Genomic DNA, 18,916 nt, shown 5'->3' with positions numbered 1-18,916 from the left:
CCAGTTTTTTTAATTTTTTTGCCAGTTAAATATTATCTCTAAAGCTGAAACTGGTTTTTCTCATTTGTTTAACCTTTGTGAATGACTTTGCAACAATTTTTAAATAATTTTGCAACAAAAATATGTTTGCATATGTAGAAATATATATGTACTATTCAACTCGTAATTAAGACAAGATGCTTTATAAATTTAAGTTTAATAGAAAAAATGCAATTTCCGGCGAAAAAAACTTAAATAATCAATAGAAATTTGATTTTTTCATTGAAAAATCATGTTTTTGGGTAGTTTTTGTTGAATAAATAAGTCAAAACCATTTTTTAGAAAAATGTGTTGTATGAACAGTTTAAAAACAAATTCATTTGGTTCAAAAACATATAAAAAGATTCGGTATCGATTGAGTAGTTATGAAGTTATGGTCCAAAAAAATTATTTTTTTTTAGTAAAATGAGGAAAAATTTTGATAAAAGTATTTTTAACTAAGACTAGTTTTGATTTAAGACAAATTCGATGTTTTACAAAGTTTTTACAATTTTAATTTTGAAGATATTGATGCTAAAAGTTTCAAAATCGGTTGAAAAATAACAAAGTTATGTTTACTTCACTGAAGGTCATTTTTCATAACCTGAAAATTTACCTTCAACACGCTTGCGCCACCTCTAAATTTTAATATTTTTGGCTCAGATTGTGAGGTTTCTCTTTTAATGTGATTAGAATTCAGTAGAGCATACGAATTTTTGGTTTTGAAAACTTTTGAAAAATAAGCCGCACAAAAAAAAAATAAAACAACTATCGTTACAAATAGAAACTAAAAAAAAATATAAATATTTGTTCCTTTTTTACTTTCGAATTTCAATATTGTTCCTTGATAGACAGACTAAAAACAAAGTGGCGGTCAAAAAATGTTCTATGAGAAACGCCGGTCCCCCAAGGCACATCTAAATATATTCAAAACCTGATTACTAATGATCAAATTGACTCAGATTCTAAAGACTAATGCAAAAATATCGAAAAACAAAAAAGTCGCTTATTATGATTAAACATTTGAAGATATGACGAAAAATAATGCTGAAAGCTATTTGATTTACAATTATTATTCAATCATGAGTAAAGTCAATTATTTTTAAGTCATATACACGTTAGCCGCATACTTCAAGGCATTTAGGATTTAGTCATTTAATCATTAAAAAAAACAGTGATCAATTATTAATTATTGATTTAACATTAATTGGCTAATGATAAATAAAACCCCATACGAAAATCATTTGCGCATCTGTATTAAAATATAAACCACAACTTTTAATCATAAATCTTGATAATGTTTATGATTAGTCATTTCCGTTCTGATTTTTTTCCAAAACAACCTGAGTATGAGTACTGTATAGCTCAGTTCTTAGTGATATGAAGAATAACTTAAACTGTCATACAAACAACACATGATAAACAACTATAATTTGACCATATTATTTTTATTTTCAGGGCGGATCCAGCATAATATCGATCAACTTCTTTCGTCTGTTTCGTGTGATGCGATTAGTGAAACTTTTGGCCCGTGGTGAAGGCATTAGGACACTCTTGTGGACATTTATAAAATCTTTCCAAGCACTTCCTTACGTCGCTCTGTTGATTGTGATGCTCTTCTTCATCTATGCAGTAATTGGAATGCAGGCAAGTATAAAATAATGTAATAGGGGAAGCGGTACTTGAAAATGGCCAACATTTGCGTGACGAAATTTATGAACGTTACTTTATAAGAGTTTCGACCGAATCTAGACCGGTGGAGATTTTGCAATACCTTATTTCAATGTGTTAATCAACTACAAAATACAGTACTCTCGACGATTCGTATCGCACATTGTTCTAAGTGTTCCATCTGTTTTTTTTATGTTATGATCTTTCTAATCGATGTTTTCTAGACGTTTGATTTCGAAACATAGATTTTCGTTTTGAGACATTATCTTCAAGTTCAAGTTCATAAGAATGTCACATTATCTTCTTTGCGAAAACTTTTTGCTGATTGCTAATATTTCAGCCTTATTTTATCATTACTTATAAAGCTTGATAAATATAACAAATTATTGGCATTTCCGTTGTAGTTGGTCTACAATGGTGCGTAGATAGCCTAATGTTAGATCCACCTGTCCAAGAAGTATAAATCTATGAACATAAGGAAGAAATAGAATCAGCTCCACTTTCAATTATTTTAGAGCCGATTGGAATATACATAAAACATATGTCGATAGTAATCTTGATGTTAACATTTCTTTACAAACAAAACTTTATATTGACAATGCTCTTGAAACTTTAACACATTCCATTGTTGAAGCCAGGGGCATTGCAAAACCAAAATGTGAATTTGAATCCGTGATTATAGACGATGATTTTAAACTCTTGATCCGTCTTGAAAACGTGAGGAGAAGGCAATTTCAACGCACTCACGATTCTGCTATGGAAATTATATGGCAGGATCTGCAGAAAGAAACCGAAAAACGATTTTCACAATCAAGAAACAAAAATTTTGCAAATAAAATTGCTCATTTGGGCCCTGGCTCTAAGCCCTTTGGGAAATTATCTAAAATTTTGAAAGAACTTCAGAAGCAAATTCCGATCTTGAAAGAGGACAACAAATTATTACTAACTAATGGATCATTGAAGGTCACTCATTCGGCGCTCACCGCATCAAAACAGCGGCACCACCGTATATGACGTATAACACTGTGACAGCATTGCTGTTCTATCAAACACATACGTCTACGGTGGCGCTATCTAAGCATTTCATAGCGGCCGTTTGGGTTACTTCAATGATCCATTGCGCAAAAGCTCAAAAACTTGCTGTGCAGTTTGAAAGCGCACACAATTTTAAATTACTAGTCCAATAGAAAATCAAGTTACTCAGGACTTCGAAAACATTCTCAATCAAGAGAACGTTTTCAAAAAATTCCTGGAAGACTGATTTGGAAGAAGTGAGAACTATTATTAAAAAATTCAAAAATATAAAAGCCCTTGGCGATGATTGAATTTTCTATATCCTCATCAAGAAATTTCCAGTATGTATTTTATCATTGTTAGTTGATATATTTAACAAATGTTTTCAGTTGGCATACTTTCCTGACATATGGAAAACTCAATTCTAGAATTTGACAATTTCAATGTATAAATCTAATCTATCTACTTCGATTCCCAACCGGGGGTCCGCAGGCCCCCGGCTGTATGAAAAGCTCGTTGAGAAGACCACCTTCCAAATTTTCGCAATTGCCATAGTTGGAATATCTAAGATTCTCGGAAAGACTACCAATTTTTTAACTGATATTCATGAGCCGATTTAGATGAAATTTTCACAGGAATATGGACTTAAAATGTCTATGAAAGGTTCTGCGGATTCGAATCTTACCGGTCGAAGATTTTTTGGAAATATTTTCGACTTCCTAGAGCATATCATATTTTCTGCATGCCACACTACAAACAAAGGCAAAATGGTCAATAGTCCATTTTACGAGCCGTTTCGGATTAACTGATCGCTCATTTTATGAATGAAAATATGACAGAAGGCGATTGTGCATCGCGTGAAAGTAACAACAATATCATCAATGTTATCGTTTCGTAAAATGGATTATTGATAAAGAAAGCTCACAGTGTATAACTGTAGAAGCTGTGCCAGATTGGACGTAAAAAAGAACAAAAGGTTGTGGATATGAAAATAATAACCATTACCAAGCAAAAATTGTTAGAAGGCAAAATGATCTTAAATGTTTTTTTCTCTGTTATTTTATCAGGTATTCGGAAAGATTGCAATGGATGACGAGACATCTATCCATCGAAACAATAATTTCCAAACCTTCCCGCAAGCAGTATTGGTACTATTCCGATCAGCCACAGGCGAAGCATGGCAAGATATCATGCTGGACTGTTCATCTCGACCTGGAGAAGTAATGTGTGATCCACGATCAGATGACGCCAATTCGCCGGAGGGATGCGGATCCAGTATTGCATTCCCATATTTCATATCGTTTTATGTATTATGTTCATTTTTAATTATTAATCTCTTCGTTGCCGTTATTATGGATAACTTTGATTATCTTACACGAGATTGGTCTATTCTGGGGCCTCATCATTTGGACGAATTTGTTCGGCTATGGAGTGAGTACGATCCGGACGCCAAAGGAAGGATAAAGCACCTAGACGTCGTAACGTTATTGCGAAAAATTTCACCCCCACTAGGGTTCGGAAAATTGTGCCCCCATAGAGTTGCATGTAAAAGGCTAGTCTCAATGAACATGCCGTTAAATAGTGATGGTACGGTGTTATTTAATGCAACATTGTTCGCTGTTGTTAGAACTTCGTTAAAAATTAAAACTGAAGGAAACATTGATGATGCCAATGCGGAATTGAGAGCTACCATCAAACAAATATGGAAACGAACAGCTCCGAAACTACTGGATCAGGTAGTCCCACCGCCAGGAGTAGATGATGAAGTAACGGTGGGCAAATTCTACGCTACTTTTCTCATACAAGACTACTTTAGGAGATTTAAAAAGCGGAAAGAAAATGACAATAAGCACGTAGACTACGACAATAGACGCACAATGACTTTACAAGCAGGCTTGAGGACACTTCATGAGGCAGGTCCTGAATTGAAACGTGCTATCTCCGGTAATCTAGAGGATATAGGAGACGACAATCCAGAGCCTATGCATAGGGTAAGTTCGAACTCTTCATGGACAATTCAGTCGGATAAAAAACTCTTATACTTTTGTAGAGAAATCATACTCTTTTCGGTAATATGTGGTCATCGATACGAAGGCCAGGCCAGTTCCCGAAAAAAGGAAACAATGTAGCCCCAAAAACGTCTGCCACATCTGCAGCAGCGACAGCCGCAATGCATGCAGTGTTATCAGGGGCGGAGGCATACAAAGCTCCGTATTGTCAAATCAACAATGGTTTCAACCGTATGGCGAAAAATGAACCAGCACATGACAATATTCCATTGCATCCATTGCTGTTGGACGGTAGCAACACAGCACAAACTGGACGTGTTTACAACGCAAATGAGTAAGTTTTCTATATTCGGGTATGTTGTAAATAGTGCTATCGTTTTTAGTACTGTCGAGTATGCTAAAACTAAAAATATAACAATTGAAATTATTTATACTAAACATAATACTTTTTTTAATGTTTTTAATAAAATGTGTTACCGATGTGATAATTAGATATGCAAGTGTAATTACTACATTGGGGATGCTAAAAAATAAATTACTGATCCATGCGTTCATAATCCAAAACACAAATCCATTTGATCAATGTACGAAACCTTAGACGTTATCATACAGGTTTTTAAATACAATTTTTGCCTTATATATCTTCAAATTACATAAATATTTTCAAAAATTGCATCTCACACATCTCAACAATAATCTTTATTATGAAAACATAGGTCAGTATTTTTTTAGTTCCTTGGTGGAGATTTACACGTCGTTTACGAGCGTTGAAAGTTGCACAGTAATTCAGAAAGCAGGCGAAGAGAGATGTATTTAAAGTTCTCAAAAAACTTTCTTCTAAAAATTTGTTCTGTGTTTGTTCTGTTTCATATTATTGTAGGTGGCATTTTTTTATATTTTCTATTCTGCGCGCTCAAATAGCCATAGTGCAAGTATTAATCAAAATATCAAGTGGTATCGAATACCATCAATCGAAGATTCTTTCGGATTGGATTTTTTTCGACTTCAAGGCTATAGAATTTTACTTCGTGCTTGCCACACAAAATACAAATTAAAAAAGGTCAATTGGCAAAACGTTGTCAATCAATAACTAGAAGGGCTTATAAAAACACAAGCTAGGAAGCGGGCATTGCCCCAATTGGAACGTAACGCCAACTTGTAGAAACTCTTCTTCTTCTTTTTTTTGCGTTACGTCACAACTGGGACTGAGCCTGCTTCTCAGCTGATATTTAAAACATTCACAGTTATCAACTGTGAGCTTTCTTAGTCAATCGATAATTTTGTGCATGCGTATATCGTGTGGCAAGTACAAAGATACTCTATGCTTACGGAAGTCGAGAAAATTTCCATAAAGATCCTTGGCCGGCGGTATTCGAACCGATGACGCTCAGCTTGATCTTGCTGAACAGCTGCGCGTTTACCGTTACGGCTATCTGGTCCACCAGTTGATATTGCGGCGCTAATTTTGAATCCATACTCTGCGGCGGCGGTAACGCGCAATATGAACGCAGCGTCAAAAATCAAGTCGGTTAGGTCTTTTTTTCGTTCATCAACTACATAACGATTCAATGTTGATGCATTCACAAAGTTATATAATTTTTATTATGCTCAAGATTATATTTGAACCTTGAACTAATATTGAAAAAAAAAAAAAAAAAAAAAACACTTCGATATGGAGTATTACAAAACCTGATCGAATTATCAGTTTGGTGTTTGTAGCATATGCATGCGATATTATTTGAGGTATTTCACCCTACATAGGGCACTTTTATACCTAATTCAGGTAGTAAGTATTAAAAATTATCTGGCATGAAATACCTGAGCCTGGTATTCAACAGCAATTTTCTTCTGGGACGGTCCTTGGAGAGCTATTCAGAACTGTCAGTAATTGGACTTAGAAAAACTGATTTCAGTATTAAGAAATCATCAAGACTTGAAGAATACTTGAATTCTCTGATGAACTTTAAAACAATTCACAAAATATCTAATCATGATTTCACAATAACTATAAGGGCACATCGCACTCCAAAATCCAAAACAAACATTTTGGCGATTACTGATCTATGCAATCATTGCTTAATAAATAGCATTTTTACGATTTGTGCTCGTTGTTGTAATGGAGTGTAATTGTCTTCATATGATGATAAATTAAATAAACGAAACTGTTTCAATGTAATCTTAGATATCCGCTGTGTATGGCATAGCATCACATGCTCCAGAGCAGGGTTATTTTTAACCAAAGGGGAAATAACTACCGAGCTGTAGAATTTTAACTAAAAGATAAACGAATCAGTGAAACGGTTCCCCTCCGGTTTAAAATAACCCTGCTTCAGAAGCATGGTTAAACTTGACAGTTCAAAAGTAATTTTCTGGTCCCGGTAGTTTGGGAATAACTAATCATCTGTCAACTTTGTTCTGAAATACTACTCGACTTTCAAAACTCAGATGGGTGGACCGCGAAATTCAATTTAAATAACTACATAAATGTACTACATAAATGTCAAATTTCAACTAAAATTTAACGAATCGATGAAACGTGGAATAACATCCCTTTCAGCAGGTGCGAAATGCTTGGAAACCATTGTTAATAAAGTAATGTTCAGCTCGTTCTGTTGCTAGCGAGGCTCAACACGGCTTCTTCCCTAGGCGGTCGGTAGAAAGTAACTTGGTTGATTTTACTTCGACCTGCATTAGGTCCATGGATAATGGAGCGCAAATAGACGCTGTTTACACGGATATCAAGGCTGCCTTTGACACCGTGAACCACGAAATTCTGTTGGCGAAATTACTCCGACTCGGTGTTTCAACACGAATGTGTAATTGGCTGCAATCGTACCTTAGAAACAGGAGTCTCTGTGTGAAGGTTGGATCTACTGTATCGCATCCTTTTCACCCTGCATCTGGGGTACCGCAGGGTAGCAACCTGGGACCCTTACTGTTTTCGCTGTTTTCAATCACGTGACTATCGTTCTTGCAAATGGTGGTTTATTAATCTACGCAGACGATCTAAACATTTTCCTCGTCGTGAGAACTGAAGCGGACTGCAGAGACCTCCAGGAGCTATTGAACCAGTTTGCACGCTGGTGTACCATGAATTTCCTGGCTGTTAGCGTTTCCAAATGCTGTGTGATTTCATACCGTCGCTGTAAATCACCAATTTTGTACGATTACAATATAAATGGTCAGGAACTCGAACGTGTGGACAAGGTCAAAGATCTGGGCGTTTTGTTGGATTACAGATTGACATTTAAACTGCATTATGCCACTATCAAGGCGAACCGTCAACTGGGCTTCATCTTAAAAATTACGAAACAATTCAACGACCCGATGTGTCTGCGTTCCTTGTACTGTTCTCTGGTTAGATCCATTTTAGAATTTGCTTCGATAGTATGGCCACCTTATGAGGCAGTGTGGATAACCAGAATAGAAGCAGTTCAGCGTAAGTTTGTGAGACATGCTTTGAGGGATCTACCGTGGCGTGATCCGTTGAACTTGCCTCCTTACGACCATCGTTGCAGATTGCTGGGACTGGAACCGCTGCACGTCCGGCGCAAAAATAGCCGAGCTGTTTATGGATCGGAAATTGTTCGTTCGGAGGTTGATTGTCCTGCTTTGCTTCAACTTGTACAATTTTATGCTCCAGAGCGCGTATTACGGACAAGGCAACTGATCCAGATAGCTTCCAGGAATACTGGTTATGGAGCAAATGATCCGTTAAATTCCATTTGCAATGAATTCCGACAAGCTTATGGTGTATTTGATTTTAACTTGACGACAAATACTTTTAGACAACGCGTAAGCAGAACATGACAATATTTAAATTTTTTTGTGTTAGTATTAGCAATAATAATATTCCGAAAACTGACAGCTACTTGACAACGTCATTCCTATCCACCTCTCAGAAATTAAAAAAAAAAAGATCTAGTGATCCGGATGGTGTATGCTACGATAGGAATGACATGTTTAAAACCAAATTTGGTGTTTACACTTGTTAATTTTGTATGCCGTGCTTCATCACTAAACAACCAGGTACAGTGGGGGACCGAAATCCGTACAGGCTCAAAATCCATACACTTCATACAATAAGTAGGCGTTTTATTGGAAGTGGACGGATTTAGATTCATTTTTTAGCTGTACGGATTTCGATCCCGCACGGTAGTTTGTTAGCTGAATCTCGGAAGGAAAATTGTTAAACCGAGATTCGCACAGCCGAGCACGTGCAAACACAAACTAAGTGACATTGTTGATCGTCAATTCACACAAAAAGTTAGGATAAGACAAACAGCCTCATTTTTAATAACACCAAGAGGAGGCACAAAAACGAAAATATATGAATAGATTATTTAACATTCATTCTTACTGGAATTGTAATAATGTAACAATTAAGAACGTTTTCACTGACTTGATACACTCCTAGTCAGATTTTAACTGCAAAATCGATTCAATTGAAACCACAAATATTTTGAAACTCCGTCTCATATTTCCTCCATTCCATTCAATGAATTCAAAACAAATATATCTTAACATACATGTAAATGGAAAATTGGAAATTAATTACAGTACTATAGTTTTGTTTTTGTTCAGTTCAAATCTATATTAGGTATAGATTTTTTCACAGCCTAAATATCGCTAAACAATGAGTGCACATTCTTGCCATTTAAAAAATGCTTATAAATAATCATATTGATTAGTTTTCACTAAATTAATAATTAATATTCAAGATAACAAGTATCCTGCAATATATTAGTATGAACATACTTTGCTTTTTAAACTAACATTGAAGTGCAGTTTTTATTAACATCCAAAGCTTATAATTCTAACAAAAAAAGCAAAACCAAAATTGCATTTATGCTTCGTTGTTCCGTTGACGTTGGATTACTAACACGAAGCTTAAAATGTTCCAAACAACAAATTCAAAATTTTGATTTTTTCAGCAGTGGCATGAGTGATAACGATATTGAAGATCCAACGCTAAATGGTAAGAATCTCGTTTGCTATTCCAGCTTATAAGTTTCATTGAATAGTAATCATAAGTTAATTTTACCAATAACAACCGAAAATGGACCAATGTAGGCGATAAGGAAATTAGGCTTTCCAAAACAAGATTTGCGAATTATTTTTAATATTTATTTGCCGAAAACAATTAAAAACGGTCCTGTTCTGTTGTTATTATTAACTAAACAACAGTTTATAGTGCCTTTCATTCAAAAATCTTTGGAAACGGGCTCTTAAATTGACACAAAACTTTTATTGACTTTTCGCCTCTGGTGGAGTCGAAACACGCTTAAATAGTCACAAGCGATTGAGTATGATTCATTAATTATCGAGAAAAAGTAGACAGAAAATCCATGCTCGAATTAAATCCGAACCCGAGACATTAATTTATTAGGTATCAAACTCGAACCCGACCAAAACAGAAAAAAAAATCGTTGATCCCGACCCGAAACCCGTGTTTTAAAAAATGTTAAATTCTTGTTTCCAGCCAATTTGGAAGTTTTCAACTGTTGCCTTGTTAATTTCTATCTCTACCCGAACCCAACTTGTACCTGATGTTTTTGAGACTTTTAAAACCCGATCCGGATCAGAAAAAAAATCAAATATGCGATTAAGAAAAAAAAACAGAAATCCATAACTAACGCCTCCATATACAATAAACTTTCAAACAATGATTTATTTGGGCGATTTCTGATAATGCAGCGCTTCTAGTTTAGGTTCGATATAGTTGATTTTCAACGCTCACGCTGGCGAGAGACTCAATTACTATTTACTGTTATTTGTGGTTCCCCATAAAATTTCTAAACAATCTAATCTAATCGTTAGATACAGGGCTAGAAGTTTCCAAACAGGGGAATTTACGTATTTTTCGGCAGCTTAAGACAATGTTCTCTTGCAATTTATTTCAATCAATGACAGCTATGGTGAAACTATGATGAAACAGGGCAAAGAATCATATGAATGTAAGCATTGAGAAAGTACTGTAAATTTAACGTTCGAACGTAACGAAATAATCACTTCGTGAGTCCCAAATATCCAATTACCTATATGTCTTCAATAAATTTGGGATTGCTAAATCCTTTGCAGCTATCAGAAAATTTCAGCATGTCAAAATATTGAGCTGTACAGGGTGTCCGCATATTATCCGTACAAATTTTGACGCCATGTCTCTACTTAACCAAGCTGAACAAATTGATCTTTTCTACATGGTTTAATATGTTGACCTATTATATTATTGATATTTTCCCCTTATACATTAAATATGATTAAATTAAATAATGCTGTTGTATCAAAGCATTGATGAAACATTAGACTGGCCCTTAAACAAAAAAGTTGGATAACTCAACGGAGCACCCCCTAGAAATGTGCCTCAGGGTAAGAAAAAAGCTCTCTCAAAATTTAAACTCATTTGGTTGCTCACCCCAGTTGGCGCATTCAGTTCGAAGTTTGTAAGGACTATTGGTTTCAAGTATATTTAAAATTGACCCTATGACACTGTTTCGTTCCGTATACTAGTTGATCGCGTTCAATTGAGCGCAGAATGACAAATTCACTAGAAGAAGACCCTGAAGAACAAAGTTGCAGAAGGTTGTATCTGGATTTAAGCTTATTTTCATTAGCCTATCAGTTGTTGAAAGGCTCAGATCAGCACTTCCGTATAATCACATATATGCATGCATCTTGTTGGGGCCCAGATAGCCGTAGCGGTAAACGCGCAGCTATTCAGCATGACCATGCTGAGGGTCGTGGGTTCGAATCCCGCTGGTCGAGGATCTTTTCGTAAAGGAAATTTTCTCGATTCCCAGGGCATAGAGTATCTTCGTACCTGCCACACGATATACACATGCAAAAATGGTCAATCGGCAAAGAAAGCTCTCAGTTAATAACTGTGGAAGTGCTCATAAGAACACTAATCTGAGAAGCAGGCTTTGTCCCAGTTGGGACGTAATGCCAGAAAGAAGAAGCATGCATCTTGTGCAGCAGCTCACCAAGCGTCATAGGTGGCTATAATGCGCTCAGTGGCTACCACCCAGTTATTTTAAAGAAATACTGAGCAGTTTTTAAAATCTACTTCAGATAGTTAAAACACCAACTTTCTCAATTTTAATCATAATACAACCTTCTGCAATATTGTTTGCTATGGTATCAAGTAGTGTTTTTGACATTCCGGGTTCAATTGAAAGCAATCAACAATTTTCCTGACCCAAACAGGAGATGAAGTGCTGTTTCCCATATGTTTGAACAGAAAATCCCATATTAACTTCAATTCAATTGCGCCAGCCCATGGAACGACCAAATGAGCTGAAATTTTCAGGCAGTCTTCCTCTAATCCTAAAGGATAAACCTGGGGGGTGCCCCGTGGATTTATACAACTTTATTTTTCTCGCATACTAAGCTGGGCCAGTCAAATCAAACATACATAACATAAATTATGTCTTTACTGTGGTATGAAACTCAAAACCAAATTATGTTTACTGTATGTGTATATTTTATTCAGACTATCGAAGGAAAACAAATTAACAACAAGCACATCTGTGACATCTACGAAATCTACGACGACGGTACTGAACGACGATGTAGAGTCAAATTCGTCTTCATCAATACGTCGAAGAAATAGACTAAACTTCAATAACATGTTGATGCTCATGGTAGATGATAAAACAAAAGAAAAATATTGTTACGACAGTGTAGATGAAGGATCGGAAGGCTCGGTAATGACTTCTAAAACCTCTTCTACTAATGATACGTGTGACGGTTTCAAAAATATGTTCAGCGCAAGGAATAAAAACGATCTTCAAAAAATACCACTTTCGTACATGCGATCGCCAAATCAGCATAATATAGGCAAATATCAGTTCTTCGTAAGACAAAATGCCTTCCAAAGTAGTCCACAAAATTTGAGAAAAAAAATTACCCCATCAAAAGTGAGTGGAGAAGCCCAAATGTCCCCTACAATATATTCTCAATCGCCTAGACAACAAATGACTTCAAAAAGTACCGATACCGAGGAATCAGCTTTATTGTGTGATAGTAAATCCGATTCTATTGTTATTGGACACTCGTCATCGTCACAAGAACCAAATTCATTATCACTTGAATTGACTGATCCATCACTGATAGAAGGGTCTTGTTGGAAGAAACCTTCACAAGCTGAAGATTGGAGTATCAGACCAAATAGAAAAAATCAACGATATTCGCATTGTGGAAGAGGTTAGGTATTATATACTCAATGTACGATGTGAATGGCGTTCTCGATGTTTATCTGTTTGTTATTCTATGTATGGTAGACGATTTTGAATAATGTTGTAGATTAATTTGTACATGTACCGACAGTTTCATCCAAAACATAGTTCAAACTCAAAAGGAACATGGAATTGATGAAACTATTTTATCTGCCTAAAACCATACTTGCCTTCTGGCGTTATAGTACAACAAAAGTTTGCTTTATGTAACAATTTTATTTCATTTTTATTTGATTTTTCCACTCAATTGCCGTCTTAAATGTGATATTTAACCCTACACATCTGTCCTTAGATATGTATCTATATCTGCTTCAAATAAGCAAACTTCCGTGTTGTTTGCATGAATTACAATTGAAAAGCTTATGCTATGCTGATGCTTATAACAAATATTTAACAAAATACTCATGAAGGATAGCCGTGAGGAGGTACAACAACATAAGTTATGGTTTTGACATCAAAGCTTAAATTATGTGTGACAGGGAAATTGAATTATCCAGGGTGTTCTACGTTTTGCAAAATAATTTTAGTTTCAGGTTCTAAATTGCATAAATCAACAGCACGAGTAGTCAAGTTTAAATGGCACGGTGCCCCGACAGACCGTTATTATGGAAAAAAAATGTCCATGAAATCTGAGCACAAAGCTCGATTCCTGAGGTCATTCTGCACCTCTAGGCCAATTTTTAAAAATATCCCTATGAGGAATCTCGCAAAATCTTGATTTGAAGTTTTTGATTTAAACATTCAATATAATCCTTATTAAAATCACACAAAAACGCTCGAAAAGTTGTCCAAACTTTTGTCAACTAGTATATAACTGTTACTTTATAATTAGAAATATTTACAACTGACTTAACATACCAGAGTGGCTTAGGTATGTTTTTTCATAGTTTACTGGTTTTAATTTAATTGATAGTTGTTTTCTATGTTGAGCTGATAGAAAGGTAAAACACATAAATTAACAATTAACAATGTTGTTATTAAAAAAAAAGGATTTGGAAATAAATGTAGCACCATAATAAGATAAGCCATATGATACTTTTATAGTCGATTAGATTGTCAACCGTTTGTTCCAAATCTCGAATGATTTGGTTGCTCTGGTACGCTCACGGAGCCGCTGACCTCCGCCTGATTGATGCAACTTTTTCTTCCGGCATTCGCACTAAATGACCAGCTCACTGAAGTTTACATATTTTATTCGCTTAATAGTCTTCGCGATTCTATGACATTTCCCGGAAAACCATTTTCCGGAATGCCGTTTCCCGGAAATCATTTCCCGGAATGACCCATTTCCCGGAAACCCATTTCCCGGAATGCCACTTCCCGGAATGTACTAAAAATGAACTTTCGCGGAACCCGAAGGACCCGAGGACATAGAGTTTCTTTGTGGGAGTGCTAATATGATCATAGAGCCGAAAAGCAGTTGAAACGTTATGTCAGAAAGAAAAAGGAGAAGAAGATGATACCAATTGAAACACTATCACATTATAAAGTTCAAGCTAGTGTCTCATTTCAAAGGAGCGGAAGGAGTTAAGGAAGCGTCGCCTTATAAAATTGACAAGAAGAGAGTTGGTCCAAAATGTCAAAATTGTGCGTGACATAATTTGTGTATAATCTAGGGTTGCAAAAGTCATGAAATTCACGCTACAGTAGCCAAGTAGACCAAATCGCAGTCAGCGAAGGCAGTGAAATTCAGCCTCTCGGTGCTGTAGGCAAAATGCCCAGAATGTAGTAAAACACCCGTTGCTGTAGGCAACCCAAAACTACTGTAGAAAAATGTTCTATTTTCCGGAGCATTTCCCGCATTTACAGCCTTGGATGACACTAATGATTAAGAAAATTCATGCACCCAAAATAGGCTACTTGATGAGATTCATGTTTTCAAAGTACTGTAGTGAGAAAAGCCACGTGAGTTTCGCGACATTCAAACCTACTACTATTACCATTCCCAGCACTGATAAAATTCAATTACTCAATAGAATAACCTCAGTTTGAAAGAAGGGAAAATTTCTGATGTTTAATATTAGCAGCCTTCTTGCCAAAAATGTTTCTATCGGTATAATTCGGAAGAAAGGAAAATTTTCAAAAGAAGGGTGATTCTGTATGAAAATGGCAGTAGCTATAACTGAAATTTATGTTGATGGATTTATTTATCAGTTTAAATATTATTAATTGTTCAAATAGCATAACTCGAAAGAACAGCTTATGTATGAAAGAAGGGCAATTATCCAATGAAAATGTAGACAGTGAGGACAATAATAATTATACCATTATAACACGAAAATGGACCGGGCAAAAACTTTCTCACAGGCTGCACAAAAATGGAATAGAGGTTTGAAATGTCTTGATGTTATTTAATCTTTAATCTTAATTTTAATTTAGTCTACAGCTGGAAACCTTTCAAAGAGAAATGAAATCTAGAAAATTGGTCTACATGATATACTTATAAGAGCTTGTAATCAGATCGTTTTTAAAAAAAATCCTAACTGTTCAAAATTTCGGTTTATTAAAAAAACTGAAAATATGGCGGATAGCATCATAGATATATAATCATGACGCTATCCACCATATTTTCATTTCAAATTATTTGAAATTAATTCTTGCAATATTTTGCATATTTTTTCACGATTTTTGCAGGAATAAGTTTAATAATTATGCTACCAAATTAGCGGGTAAAACTGCTTTCAAATCAGAATATTAAATATAAGAACAAAAGCTAAAATCTCGTTGCCTGTTACAAAACTTTGAAATAGTTTTATTCAACATGAAAAATCAGGATGCAATTACGCATTGAAATATTACCGCCATGCTGGGTAAAATTGGGCATAGGAGTGACTTAAATCATTATTTTCGATGCATTTCGTGGCTGGTATGAGCTTCGAAAAACTGATCTATGACAGTCTAGTGGCATTTTACAAAGTATTCTTGAAGCTTGCCACATTGTTTTCATGATTTTGATATTACTTTGCTCTAAAAATGGCTTTGAACTGGAAATTGTTTATTTTATATATCATTGAGTAGCTTTCCGGGAAATGGGTTATTCCGGGAAATGGTTTTCCGGAAAATGGGTCATTCCGGGAAATGTCTTTCCGGGAAATGGGGTATCCGGGAAATGATTTCCGGGAAACGTCTTTCCGGGAAATGGTATAGAATCGTCTTCGCTCCTGTTCTCAAATAAATGTGCTTAGAGAGTCAAGAATCAGCGTTTGATACAGCGAAAATTGACAATGATGTTTCATTTGGGCATGCTCCCAAACTTTCAATACAAAAACAAAGTTTCCAATCAGTTTTTATATTTTTACTACTGAACATGGATTGAAAGCTTTCGTTTAACGTATTGACAGTAATCAAAGGTCTTTTTTATATTTAATTATAAGCAATATTTTTCCTCAGGGTGGCGAAAACTGGCACACCTTCCCTAGTAGTTTCTCATCTTTTCCTTCCATTTCTAGTAGTTGTAAGCATTTATATCTCCAAATTGAGAATGGGTTCAAGAACTTTCTGCTCAAATAAAATTTGAAATGTAGCTTGATGCAGAGAATACAATGCGTAGCAATGGGAAACCAGTGATAGTGAAAAAAATGTTATTTTATGGAATGTTTTTCTTTCTCCGCAGGGGTGCTCAACTTGCGCCGCAGCATATTAGAGCCAACAGAAAAACATCTTTATTGTTGTTATTTTATTCAATGAAATCCTCATTTTTTTAATCCGTCATGCTTATGGATGTCAAAAGCTACGTCATTTATGGACGTCCCTAATGTAAATTTCATGTGAAATAAAATATTCGAAGTAAAAAATGAGATCATGTAAATTTGTTAGTACAATTGAGAATGTATCATTGCGTCTAGTATGAAAAAATACAGTGAAGTTGGTAAGAGATTTCGAAGAATGACCTAATTTGCTGGATGGGTAATTTCCAAACATTAAATTTAGTGTAATCAGCAAGAGTTATGTCATGACTAATTGAAGGAAGATATTTCGTTGACAAATGCAATGTTTTATGATGTGGCTTTCGATGATGAGTTGCGTTTTTGGTGCTTCTCCAGAAGCGAATGATTTAATTTTAGCCTACGGTCCCATTAAGGTTCGAGTATCAGTATGTTTTGTATGTTAACATTGATGTACGAGTATTTGATAAATGCTTAAATTATTGGTAGTATGCATTTGTTTTGAGATGTTATATATTTATGTTGTTATGTTACATTTTGTTATACGATTTACTTTCAAATTATATTCATCGTTTGCATTTCTATACTATAGTAACAAATGGCGGTAACATTGGCAGAGGGAAATTCATACCAGCCAGAGTGATACACTCTACACCAAGTAGCCCACAGGACAAGAGAACTAAATCGATAGAAGTGATCGGATCAGCAGAGAGCCTCGTTGGTCGAGTAATTATCAATAATTGTAAAATGTTCTATACTCAACAAATAACAACGTTTATATTGCAGGTTTTATTAGAACAAGGATTAGGCAAATATTGTGATCCAGAATTTGTGCATTGTGCTCAAATGGAAATGCAAGAAGCGCTTGAGATGACGCAGGAAGAAATGGACTTAGCAGCACATGAACTGATGCTTCAAGAAAGGTTCAACAGAAACAACAACCAGCCAAAAAATGTTCAGCCAAAACAGAAACGGAAACATGACAACCAAATTTTATAGCAGAATGTAGTAAAAGTCATTACATAAGTTAAATTCAACGATTATTTACTTTTGTTTTTGCTTGTGTAATGTTATCCATCAAACGACTGTTTGTTTTTATAGGAAATGTTATTTTTGAAAACAATCCTTTTAACGTGAATTTACAATCAGATTTGATGTAACAATCGGTAAAAGATCGGTTTTATATGCCTCTTGTTTTTGTTGCTATTTAATTGTACAGATTTTTATGAATAAAAACCCATCCAGCAATGAGAAAAATGCGAAAACGGCAAAGGATACACCGTTCTACACATTATTATCCTATTTCCATAGGATTTCATACATCCATACGAGAGTTGTGTAGTTTAGCTAAAGAAATGTCTAAAATCTAATTTTCTTTGATTGAATCCTTTAATTTCCGATAATTGAAAACCTTATACATAACGTGTACATCCGATAAAAAAATAGATTTGTTATCAAGGATATACAAATCATACATTTGCAAACATCACAGTACAGTTTCTCATCAGTTAATAAACAGCATTTATGTTTCATAAAAATTATATCGATTGCAAATTCCGAGGCATACAAGCAAAAATAGTAAAATTTTATTTCCTTTTGAAATGCAAAATGGATGTTCCGCAAAATACATCTCTTGTAAATATTGGTATCTCGTAAAACCCAATACGTACCTGTTTGGGATTATACATTTTACATTTTAAAACTTCCACCTTATTATGTTCATATCATCATTTCAGTTATCATAACATAAAAATGCCTAAGCTAAAGCATATACGGCCAACTTGCTGTGTATTGCATAGGAACATTTTATCATCAAAAGTTTTGGTGTAAATAAAATATCCCATTTGTTTTCCATAAATTGTACATCTCTATTGTTTTCCGAAAATTCCCGTTTTTCTTTATGCTCCTAATATTGCTTCCGAAAGACTGCTAATAATACAGATAAAGAAAAGCAGATCTACCCATGTATGTAATCGAGCCATATCGCAGGTGCGAACGTTTAGAGGTAACCATACCATCTACCAGAGCTGCGGCAACACACACGAGCTGGGAACAGCTTTCTTCGCGATGGGCGACATGCAAAAACGCGTGACCCCGCCTTTAGACGGGGTACACTTTGGAATTTTGTGTATTTTTTCGTAGCTCGGAAATCAAAATGATTTTATTTTTGGCTTAAACCTTGACTTATAACACGCATATAAGAAAAGTTTTTTATGACATTTGAAACTTTTTTGTATTTTTGAAAATTGTTTGAAAAATTGTATTCCTATACAACCTTCAAATGCCTGGAATTTATTTAACG

General features: G+C 35.1%; 1 protein-coding gene across 11 annotated transcripts in view; it reads left to right on the top strand.

The window, feature by feature from the left end:
* LOC5574639 (muscle calcium channel subunit alpha-1) overlaps nt 1-18,472 on the top strand; it is an 87,324-nt gene extending 68,852 nt beyond the window's left edge. For 8 of the 11 annotated variants that reach the window (XM_021844182.1, XM_021844177.1, XM_021844175.1 and 5 more), the window contains 6 exons: nt 1,477-1,665; nt 3,771-4,694; nt 4,754-5,046; nt 12,205-12,917; nt 17,207-17,340; nt 17,401-18,472. In XM_021844182.1, coding sequence (XP_021699874.1) covers nt 1,477-1,665; nt 3,771-4,694; nt 4,754-5,046; nt 12,205-12,917; nt 17,207-17,340; nt 17,401-17,613 — 2,466 coding nt within the window. In that variant the 3' untranslated portion in view covers nt 17,614-18,472. Of the gene's footprint in view, nt 1-1,476; nt 1,666-3,770; nt 4,695-4,753; nt 5,047-9,646; nt 9,691-12,204; nt 12,918-17,206; nt 17,341-17,400 lie in introns of those variants that run through there. The other 3 variants (XM_021844183.1, XR_002500351.1, XM_021844184.1) reach the window with 3 other exon arrangements.
* Nucleotides 18,473-18,916: the final 444 nt, after the last annotated feature.

This window comes from Aedes aegypti, chromosome 2 (assembly GCF_002204515.2).
Source record: "Aedes aegypti strain LVP_AGWG chromosome 2, AaegL5.0 Primary Assembly, whole genome shotgun sequence".
Lineage (NCBI taxonomy): Eukaryota > Metazoa > Arthropoda > Insecta > Diptera > Culicidae > Aedes > Aedes aegypti.
The sequence above is the reverse complement of the archived record's forward strand: the minus strand, read 5'-3'. Positions and strand labels throughout refer to the sequence as shown.